General features: G+C 42.2%; 1 protein-coding gene across 3 annotated transcripts in view; it reads right to left on the bottom strand.

Annotated features, from left to right (window-relative positions):
• fndc1 (fibronectin type III domain containing 1) overlaps positions 1–19,419 on the bottom strand; it is a gene marked incomplete at its 5' end in the record, with an annotated part of 33,391 nt that overhangs the window by 13,814 nt on the left and 158 nt on the right. For 2 of the 3 annotated variants that reach the window (XM_079643494.1, XM_079643496.1), the window contains 12 exons: positions 1,121–1,465; positions 1,607–1,718; positions 1,906–2,021; positions 2,181–4,724; positions 4,811–4,999; positions 5,315–5,422; positions 6,051–6,238; positions 7,717–7,834; positions 7,975–8,073; positions 8,271–8,516; positions 12,275–12,343; positions 13,658–13,852. In XM_079643494.1, the coding sequence (XP_079499620.1) occupies positions 1,121–1,465; positions 1,607–1,718; positions 1,906–2,021; positions 2,181–4,724; positions 4,811–4,999; positions 5,315–5,422; positions 6,051–6,238; positions 7,717–7,834; positions 7,975–8,073; positions 8,271–8,516; positions 12,275–12,343; positions 13,658–13,852 (4,329 nt within the window). The remainder of the gene's footprint in view (positions 1–1,120; positions 1,466–1,606; positions 1,719–1,905; positions 2,022–2,180; positions 4,725–4,810; positions 5,000–5,314; positions 5,423–6,050; positions 6,239–7,716; positions 7,835–7,974; positions 8,074–8,270; positions 8,517–12,274; positions 12,344–13,657; positions 13,853–19,419) is intronic. The other variant, XM_079643495.1, reaches the window with a different exon arrangement.

The following is a 19,419-nucleotide window of genomic DNA, read 5'->3' as shown; positions in this document are numbered from 1 at the left end:
ACGTTTACTTTTATACGGTATGTCATCACAACATTAACATTTGGACAATATTATGAGAATTTTCTGTAGTATAACGAGATGTTTGTACAGTATAATAAGACTTTATATGGGACTTTATCCATTTTTATTAGGATAACAATTTCTCAGAAACAACAAGATATAAATCAGAATCACCATGGTTCTCTCGCAAACAAAAATAAATATGTGTAGGGGGACACACACTAAAAATGTATTTATGACTTGTCAAGATTTCATTAGAACCACACAACTAAATATTAAATGAGTTCCTCCAAATGTTCACATAGCTAAAGCAGCCTTTCAAACTTTTTCTTATTATTTATAATAATAAAATGAACTAATATGGACCATCATTTGTACGTTTACGATACACTTAAAGTTCATGCAATGCAATAAACAGCGGCAGTTCTACGCCCACAGTTTTATTTGTGTTTATGGTATACTTTTATATGAAAAATCAGAGTTTATTTTTAGTGTTTTGGTTGATTGCAAATCTACAACTCTGAACCTATAGACTTGGTTTAGTTTAATGATTTTTAAATCCCCCACCATATGTGCCGTAATAACTATAATAGCCATGCTTTGTGTGGTCATGAATGTGCGTATGCTTCATTCATTGCCTTTGTGCGATAACACTTATAGCAACGTTCAACTGACAGCTCCGTAGTGTGTTTGAAATCAGCAGCACTCTGACCACAGCCAGGCCCCAGATGTGGAGACTTACATGTGGTTTCTGTGGTCTCACATAGACACACACACACATCTACACACACACGCTGACCAGATCAAACAGTTAGCACACACTGTTGCAGAGTTATAGTGCTGTGTAAGGAACAGACAGGAAACACTCTTGGCCTTGGCCTCGATGGGTTTAACAAAGAATACAACTGAGATATTCATTGAAGTCATAATTATTTATGTTCACTATTCTGGTTTTAAAATACTTTTCTGAACTTGACTACAGTTTTGTGGGAAAGCTATTTACAAAGCAGTCGAGGCACTGCAGTATTTTCATTCCTTAAGCATTCATCTTTATTTAAATCCATCTTTAAAAGTACTGTCTGCATTGTATTATAATTAATTTAGTGTCTTTCAGTCTCACCTTCTGGATAACAGTCCAATATTCCTTCTGGATCCAGCAGTGGGTAACCGTACTCATCTGTTTTGGAGAAGGTACCAGGTGGACAGGTTGGGTAAAGTGGTGCCGTGGTAGACTCTATGATCCATTCAGTGGTGGTGGGTTCAGGTGTGGTGGTGGTGGTAGTAGCCCTGGTTGTGGTGGCTTTGGTGGTGGTGGTTGTTCTGTGGTGGTGACGGTCCAAGCCAAGTAAAGGTTTCCCTCCAACCATGAGGATCTTGTCTTTTGGGTTGATCACAGGTTGACTGTCCCGGCCGTGGCCAAACAGAGCCATGCCTTCCTGGTTTACCAGGGGGCTGCCCAGGTGGTCTGAAGGAGTGAGAAGCAAGGAGATGGGTTAACAGCCTATTTATGACTTGTCTTGAACAATTAAAGCACATATTCTTATACACATCAAAGCTGTATACCGTGTGTTTAAATATAATGTAAATATTGACTGAAGCATATTACCAAAGATTGTTTGTCCGTCATCTCCAAGCACCACTCTCTTAGGTTTACCCTGTGAGTCCTGGAGAACTTGTCCCTCCTGGTTCATAAGAACTCCTCGCTCCAAGTCCACCACCTGGAGGAACAACAATATTTGCTTAATCTTTACAGCAACCTATATTGACAAATCTGAACTCTTGCCTCATCCTTAAGAGATTAGAGATAGACAATAGTTATTGTACTATTCACTACTCTTTAAAATAGATCCAGTCAACATGTGGCATTTCAAAGTTATGAGTTCGTAATGTAAGAAACATAGTTACCCATTTGGATCCATCAGGTCCTGTGATAAACCTTTGACCAACAGCCTTGTTGGTTCCATGAGAAGTGGGGGTCTCTTTATCACTTGTTGCTGTCAGATTGGGACGTCCATTTTTACCTTACAATAATACAATTCAAGATAAGTATTCATTGATTTACTGATGAGATTATAACACATATACATATTATAATTTACTTTTTTGCCCAAGCAAATCCTTGCACCTTTTCAGATATAGAAAGGTGGCAGGAAGTCATGCATTATATCAATCGACATTACCGTTTCCATTGACTTGTCCTCCATTGGGTAGTTTCCCTCTAACGATGGAATGGCGAGACCGAACCCCCTGGCCCCTAGAGCTGTCTCTAGATGATGATGAAGATGCTGAGGACGACGATGTAGACTGGGAGTTGCCTCCAATTAATCCCCCTGTCTTTGTCACAGTATTGCCACTGGCAACGTCACGATCCGAGGTCAAAACTGGCCGGGGCATATTTGAGGAAGAAGCGGCATCAGATGATGTTGAGGAGCCATCAGATGTTGAAGAACCGAGCCTTGAGTTCTGTGCTGGCTGTGCTCCCAAAGGAAGCCTAGATCCACCAAACGGCCTGTTACCAAGCGGAGGAGAGCGGACCCTCCCGTTGCCCCCCATCCCAGGACGGCGATAAGGTGAAGCACCTCCCGATGGTAAACCAGGTCTTGTCCTGGAAGAAGTTTCCCTTGTATCCAAACTCTCATTGTCCTCCAGGTTTCTGTTTGCTGAAGTTAAAGCAGGATTCCTTTGGGCCGCTGTAGGATCTGCAGCTTTATCATTGTTTCTACTTAATTCTCTACTCCTTTCATCAAGATAATCCTCATTCTGATCATTACTATTTGAAGTTTCCCTATGGACTGGCACACTTGAGTCTCTATGTCCACCTGAGGAATGACGGGATTCAGAGTTAGAAGAAGTGGCTGCCCCAGAGGAAGATGATGAAGAGGATGAGGTAGTTGGGTTTCTAGAATCACTAGATACTGTATTTTGATTGGTCAGAGGAGGCTTTACAGAACCTTCCCCTACTCCGTTCTTTAGGGAGTCCTGCTTCCCTAGATCTGCACTTGTCTCCTGTATTGTTGATACACCGGCAGCACCTGTAGCCCCTGAAACCCTAGTGGGTACCCCCCTCAAGAGGGGTCTGCCGGCCCCGACTGAAGATGACGTCCTGGTGGAGGGGGGTCTACCCTCCTGCCTGGAAGATGAAGCTCTCGTCCCTTGACCAAACCTGCCTGGGTAACGGCTCTTTATCCAGGGAAACCTTTCCGCGAATGAGAGGTTCATTCTGGTATGAGGAACCACAGGTTTCCCATTACTGCTATCCTCCTTTCTTTCCTCCTCCCGTCTCACCTCCACTGTGGGTTGTGGTTTAGAGCTTGAAGTCGGTTCTTCAACTTTGGTTGATTCCGCGTCTGTGTTTTTGTAATCACCGTCATCATTTCCATTGCTGTATGTTGCATCTCGCTCAGGTGTTTTTGGTAGAGTTGCAGGGCTGTGAGATCCTCTGTGTGAAGTTGACTGAGATGAGCCGGCGCTGTCTGTGTTGGATGGGATGTCTGGACTGCTTTGTGAAGTGGATGGATTTCTGCCTGAGCTCTGGGAAGTTTTAGAGCCTTCAGGCTTGGACCCTGATGATGACTGTGATTTGTCAACATTATATGTGTCTGATGTAGCCTGGCTGTGGGTTCCACTTCTTGAAGGGGACCTGGATGTGGCTGAATTTAAAGTATGTGTTGTTCCGTGGTTTTGAGTCCTGTCTGTTAAAGTCGACTGTGATGCTGAACTGTGTGTGTTTGAAGTCCTGCTAGGTAAATTCATCTGTGAGGTGATGGCAGGTTTGTTGCCATTCAACATTCGAGAGGAATTTACTCTAGACAAAATCCCATGATTTCTCCGACCGAAACCATATCTAGAGCCAAAACCAGACCCATTGGGGCGCCCCGCTGAAGCTGAACCTCTACCGACAGATGTGGCCCCTGTCTGCTGTGGATTTGTCTCTTTTAAAAGCGTAGATGATGGTTTTGTACGTGTTGGGATCGGTTTATCAAAGGTGTCTTTGCTCTCTGGGTATGCTGAAGCCACGTAGTCCTTTCTACTGGCAGCTGACTCTTGAATACGTGAAGATGAGGACAATGAGGTTGAAGAAGGTGAGGATGATGCTGAAGAGGAGGAAGCAGAAGATGAGGAGGAATCAGAAGAAGAGGAAGAAGTACCAGAAGATGAGGGAGATGAAGATGAAGAAGAGGATGAATCAGCCTTGGATCCTGGTTTCTGATGGACCCGGATCTTGATGGGCCTTCTGGGCTGTGGACGTGGACGAGGTTTAGTTGGAGAGGGCGTTGAAACTTTGAGGCTGGGGGTCTCTGTAGTTAGAACCTCTTCATCATATACTAATTCTTCTTCAAATTCAGGGGAAGCATCATTGTCTGGGACGTCGGGCTCTGGTACAACCTCTATGGTTGTCGTCTCTTTTACTGGAGTAGGCGTTGTGGGTACTTTCTCCTCTTCTTTCTCTTCTTTATCTTGAACTCTTCCTCTGGATGACCCTCTGTTCCTGCCAGACCCCCTTACAGAGGACAAGATGCTGTGATAGGAGCGTGACTGGGAGAGGGGACGTACACGCCTGACAGGTGCAACATGTCGTGGCTGAGGGGTTGTCGTTGTTGGTTCTTCTGGCGCCTCTGTTGTTTGGAGATCCGATTCCTCATGGTCTGTATCCTGTTTGGAAGGAGTGTGGCTAGTCCTGCGGCTGTCTTTGGTTTTTGAGGATGACGAGGCCCCGCTGCTGGCTGGCAGTAGACAAAGGTTGTTTTAAGTTTAGGAATAATACACATTTTGACGCACACTCATATTGTATAAAGTCGACTGTGCTTACATCCTGGCATGACAACACTGAGCATTTTGCTCTGGGGGCCCTGGCCCCTCCTGTTGGTGGCTCTGATCTTGAAGATGTACCGTTCTCCCGGTGTGAGGCCATCTACAGTGGCTGTGGAGGCGCTGCTACCATACGTCACACTTTTCATTCCAAATGGCTTCATAGCAGGAGCATAAGACATGATGTACTCTGTGTGGAGGTAGAGCATGAATAACTGTTAAGAAAAAGACTGAAGGGAGGTAGTTTGAACATTACTATATTACCACTATAACATAATTATTTATTATTGTACAATACACATTATGCATCAAGGTGTCCTGTGACCTGCTTTCTGAATAGTGTGTGTTCTTATCTGATTACAGCACTAACATTGACAGTCAGTACCAAATATCCCAACCAGTGGAGAGCACTCATAAAGCGGGCACTCAAAATAAATAAAATACCAAGGATTTTCCAAACTGATATGTTAGCCATCAGGGATTCAATAATTCCTCATTGCCTGACCTCTTATCCTCCCATTGGGTTCTTCAGGTGGATCCCATGTTGCTATGACAGCAGTTCCTTTCCCTCTAAGTGGCTTGACCTCGAAGTTCTCCGGTGGCCCAGATGGAGCTAGTAAGTGAGAAGAAAATAAAACAAGTGAATGGGAGAGACAGCAGTGATGGGGGGGGGGGGGGGGGGGGGGGGGGGGGATAAACCAGAAGCAGCGCAGAGGAGCCGGGTGAGGAAATTGCTGCTTAAAGAATGTAAAAACGGTGAGTTCGTGCCAAGAGGTTTCAACTGCAGGAAGCACTGCTGCCATACATTGTGAGGAGCCTCCCCTTGAGATCATGTATGGTAACTGCAGATGGATATCTGCGCTCTGGGCCAGGCAGTAAATGTTGACATTCCAATGAATCGCAGCTCAGGAGCTGCTATGACACGGGATGAAAGCTGCAATCATGACAGAGCTGCAGCCAAAGCAGGAATCAAATATCATTGGGGGTTATAGGCAGTGAATGTGATGAAGTGTGGTATGAGGATATAAGAAGAAAAAGGGCTAACTGACATTGAGGTATGCAAGACTGAATTCTTCTCTGCAAGAATAAATTCTGTATTTGTATATGCTTAGAAAAATGCAGGGTTTTGGCTCTCTCTAGCTATTCCTCTGGACTCACTTCACATCACTATTCCTACATTGCTACCGCCACAATGATATTCAATAAGCAATTCTCAGCAGGCATCGGCAATATGTGCGTACCTGACTCAGGGGTTCTCTGAAAGACGGAGACACTCCACTTTCCATGATTGTCTCCCTGAGAGATTCTGACAGAGAACTCGTACATGCCGTCAGCAGACAGGGTGTCTATCAGCATCCTCCTCTGGGTGCTGTCCTTGTACTCCCAGCGTGCCGACTCACCTTTCTCTCTGTACTTTATTGTGTAGGATCTGGATCAAGAGAGAAAATATGGATGTTTCATTGCAGTGGAAAGGGTTAGTGTTCTCTTTTACTCACTCAGTCTTTGTCTTTATTTCACATTCTTTCACAGTAGTAGTAGTGGTCGTAGTAGTAGTAGTAGTAGTAGTAGTAGTAGTAGTAGTGGTAGTAGTATTAGTACTAGTAGTAGTAGTAGTAGTGGTAGTGGTAGTAGTAGTAGCAGTAGTAGTGGTAGTAGTAGTGGTAGTGGTAGTAGTAGTAGTAGTAGTAGTAGTAGTAGTAGTAGTGGTAGTAGTATTAGTACTAGTAGTAGTAGTAGTAGTGGTAGTGGTAGTAGTAGTAGCAGTAGTAGTAGTAGTAGTAGTGGTAGTGGTAGTGGTAGTGGTAGTAGTAGAACCTTTATTTAGCCAGGATAATCAATTAAGAACAAATTCTTATTTTCAATGACCTGGCAGGAGGCAAAAGGCTTCCTGAGGGGTGTTGGGAGGAAGAAAATAAAAAGACAGACTCCGGGCACTACAGAACCCAGGAGACAACACAATGACACAGAGAAGAGACGACAGGCATAGCAGTTAAACATATAACATTTAAAATAATACTGCTTGGGTTCAATCAGTCATTAAAATAATATAGAACATTCCTCCATTCAATCATTCATCCATTCATTCATCCATTCATTCCTTCATGGCAATGCATACTATAGGAGAGGTCAAGACATTGGTAGTGAGCATCAGGCAAAGCAGATGCATGTGTGTACCAGGGTGTTTGTAATAGTGTCCCTGAAGGTGCGGGGGGAGATAAAGGTCTCCATCTTCAAGGTTTTTTGTATTATATCCCAGCTATCAGCTGCTGCAAACTGAAAGGTGGAGCGGCCAAAGGATGTGTGGGCTTTGGGGATCTTTAGCAGGATGTTTGTAGCTGACCGGGTGTTGTGCGTCGGGGGTGGACGGAGTTGCAGTAATTGTGTGAGGTAGAAGGGGGTGAGGCCTAGGAGTGTTTTATAAACAAACATCAGCCAGTGGATGTTGCGCCTGGTCTCAAGAGAGGGCCAGAGAGTACAGATCCAAGTGATGTGTCCTGTAGGGGGCATTGGTGGCGAAGCGGATGGCGGAGTGATACAGAACGTCTAAATGATCGAGAGCTCCTTTACACGCCGAGCGGTAGACGGTATCACCGTAGTCGAACAGAAGAAGGACAGTCACCTGGACCGGAGAGAGTTTAGCAGATGAAGTGAGGAGCGATTCCTATATAGAAAGCTGAGTTTAGCTTTAAACTTGGTCTGAATTTTGGAGAGATTTTCTGAGAATGACAGATTACGGTCAATCCAAAATCCAAGGTATTTATAAGATTTAACTATTTCGAGGTCCCGGCCATCGGCGGTCACAATAGTGCCAGTTTGGGAGGCACCACTGCGGCCAAGCCACATGATCTTGGTTTTAGTGGTGTTCAGGACCAGGCCAAGGGCAGAGAGATGTGACACAGATCTTACCTGATATCCTCTGGGCCGACCTTCCTCATCTCAACAGCAGGATCCACCCATGAGATGAGGACCGACTGAGGGGACATTACCCTGACACCGATGTCCCGGGCCTCATACTCTGGCGGCTCTGGAAAACACACAAAGAGGTAGAGAAAAACCTTGATGCTTTTGTTTCTCATAGGCTAACATGTCTACCAAAGATGCGCTGATGAGCTATTCTGATACATATAAAGTGCAAAGGAGCCAGATCATTCTCAAGAATAATACCTGGTGTGGTTGTTTTGGTTGCGATTGCTCTGTTGGCAGGTGCGCTCCGTCCCATGGGTTTCTGTGCCTGCAGTGACACCACATGAACGGACTCAGAGGCTATGAATAGAAAGGGATACCAGGCACGGCCAGGGTTTACACTATGCACACTAAAATAATAAAAAACTAAATGTACACATTTGCCTATTTTCATTATAAAAATGGCTAACATTACTCTAAACATCATATTGTACTTGAACTGAAAGCTTTGCCCCTTTAATCTGGTGGTTACAATTGTAAAATGTGAGTCCTCTTACTTAGTTTGGCTTTGTTTCGGTTTCTCTGGTCAGATTGAGGCTTGGTGTGGTGTTGGCGTCTCCTTTCTAGCGGGGGGGCTCTTGCCAAAGCCCTCTCAGGCTGCCTGGACCCTGAGGAGGACTGAGGGGCCCTCCTGTGTGTCCTGGCATTGGAAACGCCTGATGGGTGGGCTGTTCTGTTCACCCTGGTAAGCTGCTGTACCAAGGATGTTTTTCTGGCAGCAGTTTGCCGAGACCTGACCGGACCTGTTGGTGGACGAAAAGGTGGGGAAAAGTTAGTGCACAGGCTAGTGCACCGAAGAACCTTTATGACCCAATACTTCATTCATAATCTGCTCTTGATTTGGCTTTTAGGCCCTGTTGAAACTAACCGCCACGAAAGATCATTATACTTAATTGCTACACTCAAGACACGACCATTAAGTAATAAACACATAATTACATGTCACTTGTATCCAACACTGTCACTTAGCATGGCCACTTGTCACAAACAGGACATGCCATGGAACCGCACCACGTCCTCAACATGTCATCTGCTCCAACTCCTGAAGTCCTGCTTCCTGCTTTCAATCCCACCCTAGTTGTAACTCCATCTTGAAAAACGACTCAGACATGGACTCAGACAGCCAGACATTCCCCTCATCTGGCTGCGGTGCTGAGAGATAGCATTGGCTACAAAACTGAAATACTCTTCTTTCTCTCCCCTCCTCCCTCTACACCTCCTTCATCCGTTACTCATAATTATTGTCAGATGAAGAAGTGAAATCAGCCGTGATTCCCATCAGCATAGCTGCATGCACAGCTGTGTGGGTACTGACAAGTCATCTGATGTTGGAAAGTGGATTTGATGAAATTCAAAGTGGTTATAAGGACAATATAATGATATGATGAATGATATCCCCTTTCAACTAACAGTACGTTTGCCAACTGTGAATAATTTTCCAAGAGAGGCCACCACGCCCAAAAGGTTTTCTTTAGCTAAAGCGTTTGAAAAGAGAGACAAGCAGAGTTTTACTGCTGGTGTGCTTCTTCTGTGACACTTTGTATAGGTGAGGAAACACAAAAGAGACAGAGAGGATGTGAAGGGGAGCACAAAAGCACACAAGAAAGGCTGTTTGTTGGAGTGCTCCATTAGTGTCTCAAAGTGTCTCGCTAAATCCTCACTGTGCCCTGCTGCCAGGCCAGCTGAGAAGATCTCTCCTCCTCCGTAGATCTGGACAATTTGCTGTTTAATACCGCAACACATCTCTCTTTCTCTTTGATGTTGCTTTTCTGTCTTCAAATCCTCCTCTCCAACCTCATCCGCACCTGCATAAGTGGATAATCGGCTCTGTGCCATTTCAAGAAAATGAATTTAGACAGGAGCCAGTTAAACATAAACTCATCATGATTACACCAGTGTGGTTGCCTGTTTTATCTCATTCACTACAAATCACAAACTTACATTTTTTTCATTTATTTCATCAATCATCAAAGCTAACTTAGATGCTTTGGAGGCATCACTGTTAGCAATAACCATAACAATAATATGGGACAATTCTCTTTTCTTATACCTACACAAGCTTCTCTCGTATAAGTTGGCAAAAAATAAATAAAACATTTGGTTTCAATCAGCCTAAATCTCCTTTCCCTTCCTCTTTTCTCTCTCTGGAAAGCTGTCACAGTGCATATTTTGGCCCGGGTCATCACGCCGCGGACCACTAAACCATTGACTCAGTACTCTCATTTGCCAAATCCTTCGTGTTTTTTCCTGGAAGCTGGATGGTCCGAAGTGCTGTGAGGCAGACAGACATACCACTGATAGAGCGGGGACCCTCCTCAGTGTGTTCAGACCCGGTTCAGACTGATACTGAAGAATGATACTGTTGAGTGCTGACTCAATCCCTCGACAGAAACTATAAAGCAACGTTTTTTCCACCGTCTGTGACATTTACCCAACTTCACAGGCAAGTCTAAACTTTGCAAAGATAAATGGTTAGGATTGCTTACATTTCTCAGTTTAGCCACAGTTTAATTTATACAAACAATGTGGCAGAACTTTCCTGGAGGCAGAAATACTCAATTAGTCCCAACTAACAAAGACAGTCGCAAGAACTCTATATCAATATACATCACTTACAGTATGCTCAGTGGCTTCATTTATCATTTGCCTTCTTTCATGAATGAACAGTACTGTTTAAACAACTTGATTTGTAAACTGGGTTTATAAGCTAACGTCTGCTAACGTTTGATAGCGTTTGATAACATTTCTGTGTTGGCACTTTGTTTGGTAGTTTTATAACAGCTGTCAATGTTCAGCATTTTTGGCTCATAAACGGATTGTTAAAATATTGTCATATGTTGAAGTGTGTTGTTCATTTAAACAAATAATGGAGACAGACATGTATTACATGTTTACTGCATATAATGGCTTAATACAAAATGCCTGGAATAAATTGTTGGCCATATTGTCCAGTCTGACTTTTAGAAGGAAAAAGAATATGCAAAAGTGCTGGTCTTGAAGATCAATTCAAAGTCAGAGTTGAATACATATACATATGATACCACTAGTAACCAAAAGAATAAACCAATAAAGCTATACGTTTATAGCATTATGACAATAACACAAAAAAAACACTGCCAGTGTATTAATTTGCAGTTATTCATTATTTGACTAGTCTTTCAGTTAGTATAAGACTTATAATATTACCTAGGATCATGAAAATTAGCCGGTAGCTAGCTAGATAACTTTAGCTATTACAAAACGTGTGAAGTGTGCTTGCAGGCTTTTTACCATCTTGATTCACCCCTTCCGCTTCGCTAGGATTACTTTGCCAGAAACACAGTGGGTCTTTAGCTCCATTCACTGAGGTTAAACTCAACAAATATGATTAGCTGTGTCTCCGAAGCAGCTCTGCTTTAAACAAATAGAACTGAAACTCCAGAGCAGCACGGTGGTTCGGTGGTTAGCTGTGTCGCCTCACGGCAAGAAGGTCCTCGGTTCAATTGCTGGTCCTGATCTTTTCAGTCTGGAATCTCAATGGGTTTTCTCCCTGTTCCTCACCGCGGCATTATTATATGCCAAGTCAAGTGGTTTGGAAAGACCAAATTGTGCATGTGGAACAGTTTGAACGTGAGTATCTATTTGTGTTTGCCCTATGGTTGGCTCATGAGTGTTTACATGACGCCTGCTTTAATGTCCAGATGCCCCAGGAATGCACAGAAATAAATACATAAGAAAATATTACAGAAAATGTAGTGTAATAGTAAGATTCCGTAAGTCTGCCTCACTTAAACAAGAATAACCTTTTATTTCTAAAGAGCTTGAACAACGTTAAATCAATATTAGAGCTGCAAAAACTTCTAATGGATATCTTTCTTCTATTATTTAATGAATTCTATCAAAAAATCCTAAAAAAATAACATCATAAGTTCATAGATGTATGTACTGTCCAGATAATAGACCTGTCATGTCCGAAGATATTATATTAACACTGGGATACAATTTGAAATACAATCAAAGAGCACACCTTTGGGAATTGAGAAAGAGTGTGTAGCAGTTCTTAATGAGAAATTACAGTTTTTTGTCAAAACAAATGTAAGAAAATGCTGAATCGCTTGACAGTGCATTGATAACAATGTCAACACAGTTACTCTTCATGCAATTATGTGATCATTAAAGTGGCATTCATTAGTTAAGGTGACACAACTTTAAAAATAAATGTTACATTTGGATCACTTGACAGAAAAACACACTAGCCAAATACTGTAGATGGGAATCTATGAGTCAGAGACCAGGAAGTACTTTCCCCCATTTAACTTGTACGGGACAGAATAAGTGAGCCTTACGAACACCACTGGGTGACTCATCGTCACATTCGATTTGGCGGTTCCTTTTATATCCACGATGACAGCAACAGATTTAAGCATACCCCGTTTAATGGATTTAGCCACACAGTTTTAAATGTGCGATTTTTACTGAGAGTCATGTGTTGTTGGTTAAGATGTCATTAAATAAGGTTTACCTGCTGATGAGTTTCTGACAGGTGCAACGCCCAACACAGCAAAGCCATCCAGGTTAACCCATTCGGGATCTAAAAAACAAAACAAAAATGACTGAATGATGTCGAGAAAAGAAACGTGAAGTAACGTAAACAAGTTAAAGAAGAAAATCAGATTTACTGAATCATTTTTACCTGTTGAACACAAGTTCAAATCGAAATGTTGTTTTACTTTTTATGGTCAGGTTTTACATTTGTGTAATCTACTTTCTCCTCTTGTCAGTGAGGAAAAAAGTCAAGTTGTTTTCTTTATGTCTCCACCTCCACCTTGTCCTTACTGATAAGTAATCTCTCTGTTTGTGTTGTTCTAACAGCGGTTGGCCAGACACATTAATGATGTGGAGGCAAACAGCACGGTGTTATTTATGATGACTGATGCTGCTCTCATGCTGCTGAGGGAAGAACACACGATCTGCAAGGAATTTCTGGAAAAGCAACACTGAGACGTGCTCCTCGGTTGCCAGAGACTCATGGCAGGCTGCACCGGAGCTGGAGAGACCGCAACAGCGCACACACGCCCATAAACACAAAGGATGATATAGATGCATATTTGACACACTATACAAGACAATGCATGACTCAACACTTGGCACCACACTTTCCCCAACCACACTCTCCACCACCAAACACACTTGTTGCGCACGCACGCACGCACGCACGCACGCACGCACGCACACACACACACACACACACACACACACACACACACACACACACACACACACACACACACAAAGCAAGTGACCACAACACAAGGCATCGGGTTATAGGATTGGAGCTGGCAGGGACAGAGAAAAAAAAATGGAATAATGACAAAAACAGGCCAGACTGTGTCAACACTGCAGAATATTGAAATATAAAAACCTGCCGTTTAACAAGGAGGGATTAGGAAATAAGAAGCGATGTTAAAAATAATGTCTTTCTAAAGCCTAAAATAATCTCTGTGTAAAAGCTAGGGAAAATACGCCCGCAGTGCTCTTTTTGGCTATCTTGGATGACAACACATCCAATATTGAATTGTACATGCACACGTGTGCCAACACTTCACCCCCTGCATGTCCTCTCTGCTTCGTACCCAGATTTATATTCCCCCTCTTCGTTCTTGGCACTTGTTTTGACAAAGTGCAGGACTCCGGGATCTGAAAGCTCTCTCCATAGTTTAAGCCAAATGTCTTGTTCCTGCTTTCTGTCCATTTATTTTCCTCTTAATGACTTTTTGTCGAGCAGTACTGCCACCACTCCCCAGGTCCCTCAGGAACGTCCACTTGTGATTATATTAAGTCCCTCTTTCCAAACATCTTGCTCGCACACTCTCCTTTTTTAACTGTCTCTGTGTTTCTGCCTTACCTACATCCTCCATTAGATGAGGGCTACTGTCTTTTCCGATTTTAGCGAAGCGATGAGACCTCGTGGGTTTGTTGGAGCTGATGACGAAGCGGTCCACAGGTCTTCCATCGAGATGAATGGACGGCTCCCAGCGCTCCCTCAGGCTCTTATCCACAGATGTCTGTTTCCCATTCTGTGACCGCAGGGGCTTCTCTGCTGCAAAACAAATGACGTCAGGATCAATTGTGTCTGTAAAACATTTATTTTGAAAGTTTATTTAAAGTTTATTTCTCCTGTCGTAAAGGCTTCTTGCCCCTACAAATTATGAAATAAATGTTATTTCTACTGTTTATAAACCTTTTATGCAGGGCCACCTCAACAATTCCCCCTGGATTTATTATACTTGGCATTCAAAGTAACTCTGATTCAGATGAAGCATACGTGTAAGGCAGCCCTGAAAAATACAAACTCATTTGATGGTTAAATAAATGAGTGAGGATTTGTTTGGATGGCTCAAGGCTCAGGACAATAAGCAATGTTCAGTCTCCCTCTTGGCTCGATGTACTGTACACAAAACAAAGAAAATAGTTACCACTGCTGTGTTTTGGTCCAAAACTCTTTTCTCTTCCTTTGGTTTGCATGCTAAAGCAACAGCGAAAATATTCAACAGACCATCAGTACACCCAGATCATGAAGTAAAGTAACCATGAAGAAACCACTGAGAATTATATAGATTTGATCCCCAATGAAAATGTAAACAGGATAAATTATGAAAGAAGAAAAAATGCCACAAAAGGAAATCCATACAAAGAAATATGACAACAAACAACCATTTGAGAAATTACAAATAGCTGATTCGTACGCAAAATAATGGCCTTGTGCCTGAGTGCTTGAATGGATGTTGAAACCTCAGCTGACTCTACATCTGTTGGGGACATATTGAAAGATGTGATGCATAGTAAAAAAAGCACTTTATAGTTTACAACCCTGACCCAATGAACTATACAGAAAACCTCAAATCAATCCATGTGCAAGTCGTTCTGTTCAGTGGACCATTTTTAGAAGATGGTTATACAGTTAGAGACTCTGATATCAGGATGCTACCAACACTAATTAAAACATTCACATACATGAATCATTAACCTTAGCTAAATCAGTGGTGATATTAACACCATATTAACACCACAATGATTAAGTCACAGATTTGAATGTGTTTTACCAGCACAAGTTAAATTGGATGTTACTTGTTGCAACGCAGCTGCAAATGACCAAATGACACAAAGACAAATATGAAACAGCTGTTGCCAACTTGAATTAATTGTGTGCTTCAATTACATACATTACAAGTTACAGGCCATAATAATTTGGAGTGCTGTCTTTGTAAGTCTCATTTGACCCTCATTTTTGGTCTCCACTGACTCCTGAAGGGTGTCTTACGTTTAGCACTTGGCAAAGAAAGAACTAAAAGTTGCTGAAATACTTAAAAGATTTGAGGGGATATAAAAAAATAGGATTCAAGCCTTGGCTAAATGTAGAGGATCTTCTTCTAAAAAGACAAGAGTAGGGTTTTTTTGCATGCTCATTATTCACCCCTGTCACATATAATTTTGAGTGTTGTCCAAAACATCATAAACAGCTGCTCCTTAGGGCTGTCAGCGCTCCCCAAAGGTTTAACAGCAGACGTTTTGGTTTAGCATCTTCTCAGAATCACCTCATTGCTCTCAGTTCTTGTTGTCTGCAGGTGTGCGCCCAGCTGGATCTGCAATGTTATTTCTCACATTCATAAAAACTTGCCGCTAAGGCCTCGTGTGCGGTCGTTTACAGATGGTCGCAACTCTTCTGTGGCCCACAATGTTGTTTAGTATCTGCTAAATGGTTGTCTCCTCACTGTCACCACTGATTTAAACCAGAGTTTATGAATGAGTTTGAGAGTGTTCTTCCAAAACAACATACAATCCTTACTCATTTTATCCTCATGTATGCAGGGTTACAGTGGGGTCAATTTTATCGTCTGTTCGTGGCCGACACAAGTCTGGACACACTTCTATCCCTCCTTCCCAGTTTCCAATGAGGCCATGTATTACGTAGGAAGCGATCTGCTCCTCTGTCAGGACATCATTCTGGGATTTGGCCCTCTTTGGAAACGTGTGATCCAAGGGCAAACCAGATATTTCTGATTACATCAAGACTCAGACCTTCAAGCTGAGCAGATGCATGATTTCCATCCAAGAATAAACAGTTTGGGAAGCAGTTAAGCAACTGAGTGGTTGTAACATCAGAGGTAGGCTTTGTTTCAGGGCGTCTCCATGGGAAACCAGGTCAATAATATAACATTTAACAGACAGACAGTAAGTGTGTGATTGGATTAGACAGTGGAAAGGTATAAGTATGTGAAGAATGAGGGCAAGGCCTGAGGGTGATAATGTCACAGTTTCTTTCTAAAAAATATATGTGTGTGTGTCTGTGTGTGTGTGTATGAAAGAGTGAGAGTCAGACAGACATGCGTGTATGTGCATGTGTAGTTTGGTACAACAAGCATAGGTAAGCCCTGAGGTCAAAGGACTCCTGTAAAACTGTTCCAGAAAATACTTGCACTCATGCACCTGCAATGTGCTCCACTTTTACAAGTGCACCCTCTCACCCCACACACAAAATCACAGACGTTGACCCCCCGCTCACCCCCAATGAGTTTGCCATTAACCCCTAATAACTGTCCTCTTCCACAAACTCCCATCAACACAGGATCACTGGTGAAGGTGTGTGTGTGTGCGTACGTGTGCGTGTGTGTGTGCCTGTGTGTGTGGGTAAGATAGAATGTGTGGAGGTTAACAAGGTAGTAGTTCAGTTTCGAGCTAAGACTGTCCTGTCTTTGACATTTTTAAGAATAAGACTGAAGTGATATACAAAAGTACTTGTCTAGATCTTCATAATTTGCTCTGATGGCATCACAAACGGGTGTTTTCTCTCAAATAACTGTAGGACCTGGAGGCATGTACAGTAATGGAAAGGTTATTACTTTTTATTATATATGTTTATTAAATTGCAGTAAAAAGGGACTGGACAATTCAGAGACCTTACTATCAACAGTGGAAATACTTTGTAAAAGATATGTCCAATGTTCTTTGGATGATCAAGACTGACTGGGAATGATTCTAAAACAGATATGTTGCCGTTGAGAGATGCTGCGTGATTTGAAGCCCAAAAACTAAGTTCACCTAAGTGATAAAAGGTGTTTTTCCTGTTCATTTTAATAAACCAACCTTCTAAAGTTATAGTCTGACATTTTCTACTCTTTTGTACTTTCTTTCTTTGCAAATAGTTAGAGAAAATCAACATCACCAATGTCCTTTAGATGAGTCAGATCTGGCCAGGGGCTACACACACTGTTTGCACGTCTGTTAGCCTTTAAGTCCTCTGACCTTTGACCTTCAGTAAACTCTTCCCAGCAATCAACTTTGTCATAAATCCAACACACCAGACTGAAATCATGCCTATAGGCACGCTTGCACATAAATCACTAAACTGTGATGCTAAATGCTGCCATTTTTTTAAATTATGACTTAAGCCTAATTTAAAAGGGAAATGTGACTGAGAACAACTTTAATTTAAAGCAACAATCTGGAGTGAGTAATTGTTTAACTTGGGAGGGCTATATGCATTCATATTAATATTGTATGACATTTGACATTTACCAATAAAAGCCGGCTAGTACAATCCTAATGAAAATACATATTTTGCAATTCCAAATAGGTCTCTTCACTGATGAAGACTGACATCTTTACAATGTTAGTTTATGCTATTTCTACCATTAACCCACTTAGTATGCTGACATGAAGTGTGCTGTGACAGGTGTGCTCATGGCCCAGGTGGTACTTGCTTAAACATCTGGCATGGCGCCTAGAGATGACATCATGACACGAGACATGCAGGTTTGACAGGCAGCCAACTGGCAGGTGGGTGGGGAGACTGGGTCAAGCTATGCCAGGTCACAGGTGACCAAATACAGAGTGTTGTGGAAAATATTTGAAATATATTCGATCTGCAATGGCTCTATGAGTGTCGTATTTTCCAGATGCAGAGTTATGACATTCCTAATTCAGAACGTTTTCTTCGAGATCTGTCTCGGGTGCTTCTGCTGAATTCCAGCATGTTAAGTGGAGCAGAGAAATTAAATTCCACTGGCCTGCAAAGACATGATTCCCTCTTTCCCCTCACTCTCTGTCCCATTAACACTCTACACTCTTTCCAGGAGTTGATGGACTGTTGCTGTATGGAAGAAGATGACATTATCTATTATCTAAATACTCTATGATTCTGTTCTCTTTTTGCGCTGCTCTTGTCAAGGTGTCCAGATATTCCTGAGAGCCCAATTTCTTCCACTTTTCTGAAACATTCTAGACTGACAAGCTGATGACATGTGAGTGGAGAAAGTTAATGAGTAACACTCTCCTCTCCCATAAACACTGCTGTCAAAATGCCCGAGAGGAGGACGTTTAACTCCAAGTCGCTCCAGTGGAGCTGCTCAGTAGCCCGCAGCAGTCAACTGTGGTTGTGTTAAGTAGCTCGCAGGTGTGAATGTATGTATAAGTGAATCTGCGAAGCAGGGTGTTGGAGAGAAAATGGTCAGAAAATACATACAAGATGGAAAAGAAAACGACTCAAAAAAACATAACAAACAGCAGCTGCGTATATTCAGAGAAAGCAATGACGTCATGCTCTAAGTGCTCACAGTTGAGAAGGAAGGAGGCTGGATATGGATCAACTGACAATATAAGTAGACTGAGTATGTTTGAGAAAAAGGGAGAAAAAAAGACTGACTGTAACGTGGCCCTCAAACTGAAGCCAAAGGGTCAGCTTACTGTCGCCAGGCTTTATGGCACTTTTGATATTTTAGATATTTTCACTGGAGGTTGGGCTTCCTTCCCTCCAAATTGATTTTACAAACAGAACCTTAACAACTTTTAAAACATGTGTGCTGCCGTCTGTGCCTGTCAAAGATGTGACAGTTGATATATCACCATGCTGACATGCATTTAAAAAATCAAATATATTAAATTACAATTTTCTTGAGGGTACAAAGCATTTGGAGTCCCTTTTCATCTTTACCCTATCAGGGGCATTTTACCCGTTCCTGTCTAATAACTCCTGATTAAAGCATGCATCAAAGTGTGAGGGGAAAAAAACGTAAGCACCCACTTATTTTCTCCCATGAAACTGAGTTTCACAGGCTGGTTATTTATCCTCAGCCAGATTAGTCACCCATTTGGCATGATACCCCTCAGCAGAAAGCACAATGGTGCAGAAATATTTATATTCTGATAGTTGATCAGCTTCTCCTGCATCTGCCTAGTGTTTGAGTTTAGGAATATTTCCATGACTGCCAGCATCATGTTCCCCCCATAAAGTATTCAATATAGCCTGTCTTCTTTGCTGTAACTGTTAACACTTTTTGCACATTGTAAATCGAACTTTACACTCTAAATGAAATAGTCTAATGCACAATAAATGGCTACAATTGATCTCATTTTTAAGTCAACTTTCACAAAAATGTCATCTGCAACAGCTGTGGAAATCTTATAGGCTTCGCGCACACATGCACGCGCGCACTTATACATTATATATTTTTCTTTCCATTAAAAAATAACAACATCCAAATTAATGAGTAGAAACTACCTGTTAACGCTGCAAAACGTACAGCTTCCATCAATAACCTGCAACAACTTTCAATCAAATTTGATCCATAAACCACAAGAGGAGAAAGCAACAGTGTGCGAGCAATTATC

This window comes from Notothenia rossii (genome assembly GCF_949606895.1).
Source record: "Notothenia rossii genome assembly, chromosome: 8".
NCBI lineage: Eukaryota > Metazoa > Chordata > Actinopteri > Perciformes > Nototheniidae > Notothenia > Notothenia rossii.
This window is presented reverse-complemented; position numbering and strand designations above follow the sequence as displayed.